Below are 3,156 nucleotides of genomic sequence, written 5' to 3' on the forward strand. Positions count from 1 at the left end.
AAAAAACAGCACCAAAAAGACCCCAAAATCATGCTGCCCAGATAATAAAAAACACCCTCCAAACCTTCCTCCTTCTCCCAAACCTTGTGAGCACCTCAATATAGGACCTTTCTGAAGGTGCTCCATCTTTCTAGACAGCCACATCATATGCTACGCACCTGTCTTTTGGCTGAGCTGGTACAGGAAACACTTGCGTAGATCCGCGTTGTCCCTGAAGGTAAGCTGCAAAAGGGATCCTGATTTTTTCAACTTCTGCATGATCCACAGGCCTGAAATGACAGTTGACATGGGCTTTTACCCTCTTTGCCAGTTAACAAGCTAGCTGTCTTCACCTTAGAAAAAAACACTTCCCTGGTTAAGAGAAAGTCATGCACCAACACACCAAGACAAATAAAATGCTGTTTTTTTTTCCTTCTGGTGGTGCCCAGTAGCTAGGAAAGTCTAAGGGTCTTACTGATTCTCTACTGCTGTGAGCAGATGGCATAAGGACCCAAGAGAGCTAGACCCTGCACCATAATCCTCGTCCATCAGCCCTAGAGGTGCTTCTCTCTTTGGAGTCTAGATGGGGTGAGGACTACACTTTCCAGAGCATTATCCTATTCTCATGTTTTTGCAGGTAATATGATGTTGAATAGAGGAGCAGCTACTATTAGTAAAATTAACTGATGCTGGGGTTTCATATAGACACTGCATTTTCAAGGACACAGAATGGGATTTTAGAGCTAAGAACCAGTTTACAGACATGGGACCTACACTTCAGACTACCTGTGCAGGTTTTCCTAATTCAGGAAACAGGCTAAGATTCCTCAATGCTGATGAACAAAAACTCAAAGATAAATTTGAGGGGCCTTGAGGTCTGGTGGAAATAGTCCCCAAAGCTTCAGTTAAGAACACAAAAGCACAAGTCACTACCATGATCTCATTCAAATAGAGTCTTCCTAATGGGCCCTTCATGCATAAAAAGAAACTGAGCTTTTTCCACAAAACCTTACCTGTACTAACCAAAGTACTGTTGTTGTAGAGGGTTCCGAGGTGAGGCCCAGAAAGGGACAGGAAGGTGTGGAGCTTGTTGAGGTAATAGCGAAACCTGGGTCGGGTTAGTACTGATCGGATGATGACATTACCAAGGGAATGACCAATGAAACTGTTGGGAGAGACAAAATGACACTCACAGAAGAACCATCTATGTATTCCTTTAAATACAGTTGCATGCAGGGTGGCCGACCGTTCATAAATGTATAGATAGGCCATTTAAAAAAAAGTGTAAAATGGCCTGTCCATAAAATCTGTACAAAAAATTGAGTCATCCACAAAAATACTAAGGAACTAGAGCTTTATTGAAGATCCCACATCAAAGGCAAATGTTGAAAGACAGCAGCATCACCTGCTGTTTGAGCAGGAGCACAGCACCTTGCAGGAGGCATTCTCTCAGGGCTTTGTAGCCCTTAACCCCTCCCATCCTAGCCATGTGTTACAGGAAGGCATGCAACAGCATCACCAATAACACACTGCTATAGGTAGGTAGATTGTAGTCTTTCTTTGGGGATCCATGCCAGGATGGGGGGACAGGGCCAGTAGGCATAAGGCTGAGGGATGAGGATGGGGACAACATAGTACAAGATGCAATTGTAGGGGCATAAGGAAGTGGGGATGAGGAGGTTATCTCTGTGGGGGAGGCAGCATAGTGTGGAACCATTGCTGCAGTTAAGTAGGGTTGCCAGTCCAATAGCTTTGTTTCTTTTACAACTATTTGCAAACTTTTTTTATTAACAAACTGAACATTTCTACTATAGGTGCTTTGGACCCTACATTTGAACCTGTCCTTGTCTAAGGAGTGGCCTGGCAGAAGGGTTACATTTACATTATGTAAAACATATGTCAGTAAATACATCAGTAAAAATAAGTGTCATCAGTAAAAAGTTTGTAGATTATCAGTCAAAAGTATTGACTTACAACCCTGCTTGCATGTAGCAACCCCAATTACATTCATAGGCAACACTGATTGCATGTAGCATGCATTGCTCATCTTTCCTCCATATAGATGGAATATGTGACTAAACTGATTGTTCTTTGATGACTTTGGACATGCTTTCCCATTTACTTTCTCTTCCATAGCATTTTTAGCTTAATGTTCCCTCTTCCAGGTATGGACTGTATAAAAAGCATCTTCATGCACAAAAGAAAGTAAAACAAAGTAAATAAAGACTTCAAAGCCCACCAAAAGTCTTAGAAAGACTCTCTATAACTTCAGTGAGCTTTGAGCCGGACCACAAATTATGTGGAGGTGATGATTAAACATAAATTTGCTCTCAATCATAGGCAAGCACAGACAATTAAGCATCCATGGGTTTTACCTTATTCGGGATATGGAGAGGTTGTATAACTGGATGTGTTGAATAATTTCATCCAGCAATCGGTCGGTCATTGTATCAAAATCAGCAAAAGTGTCAGTCTGGTGAAGAGAGAATGGTATTAACTAAAAAAAATAATCATCACTCAATTTTTTATGGCCCTTCCAAAAATTAAAATGGTCAAATTATAGTTCTGAGGTAAAAGACAAGCAAGAAAATAAGAACACACAAGCATCCTTTTTGTAGTTTATCCCAGGAGCTAGGAAAGGAAGAAAACACAAATCCTATTTTTCTCATCTTGCAAGTCACTTCTAAGTTGGTTTTTTTCCCCTGAAAGGACTTTAAAGAATCTGTTTGTTGTTTATTGATTTTCAGTGATTCCATCACGATTAAACATGCTTCGTTTACAAACATACAGATAATCTGAGGGCTCCCCTACTTGTTGGTAAGCTCTATAGACTCCCTCAAACCAAGTTTCATAGATTCATAGATGCTGAGGTTGGAAGGGACCTCAATGGATCATCAAGTCCAACCCCCTGCCTGGGCAGAAAAGAGCGCTGGGGTCATGTGACCCCATCTAGGTGCTCATCCAGTCTCTTCTTGAAGATCCCCAAGGTAGGGGAGAGCACTACCTCCCTTGGAAGCCCATTCCAGATTGTGGCAACCCTAACTGTGAAGAAGTTCTTTCTGATGCCCAACCTAAATCTACTCCCTATCAGCTTGTGGCCATTGTTCCTGGTTATTCCCAAAGGTGCTCTGGTAAACAGGTCATCTCCTATTCCCTGCTGCCTCCACCCCCCCCCCC

The 3,156-nt window shown here is 42.1% G+C and overlaps 1 protein-coding gene across 2 annotated transcripts in view; it reads right to left on the reverse strand.

Moving 5' to 3' along the window:
* The window catches only part of FAM135B (family with sequence similarity 135 member B), a 369,078-nt gene that overhangs the window by 4,072 nt on the left and 361,850 nt on the right, over positions 1-3,156 (reverse strand). Inside the window, exons 16-18 of one of the 2 annotated variants that reach the window (XM_019528199.1) lie at positions 2,355-2,452; positions 993-1,144; positions 159-269 (exon numbers count right to left, since the gene is read on the reverse strand). In XM_019528199.1, coding sequence (XP_019383744.1) covers positions 159-269; positions 993-1,144; positions 2,355-2,452 — 361 coding nt within the window. Of the gene's footprint in view, positions 1-158; positions 270-992; positions 1,145-2,354; positions 2,477-3,156 lie in introns of both variants that reach the window. The other variant, XM_019528198.1, reaches the window with a different exon arrangement.

The sequence above is a fragment of the Gavialis gangeticus genome, unplaced genomic scaffold (assembly GCF_001723915.1).
Source record: "Gavialis gangeticus isolate Ggan-Ray unplaced genomic scaffold, GavGan_comp1, whole genome shotgun sequence".
Lineage (NCBI taxonomy): Eukaryota > Metazoa > Chordata > Crocodylia > Gavialidae > Gavialis > Gavialis gangeticus.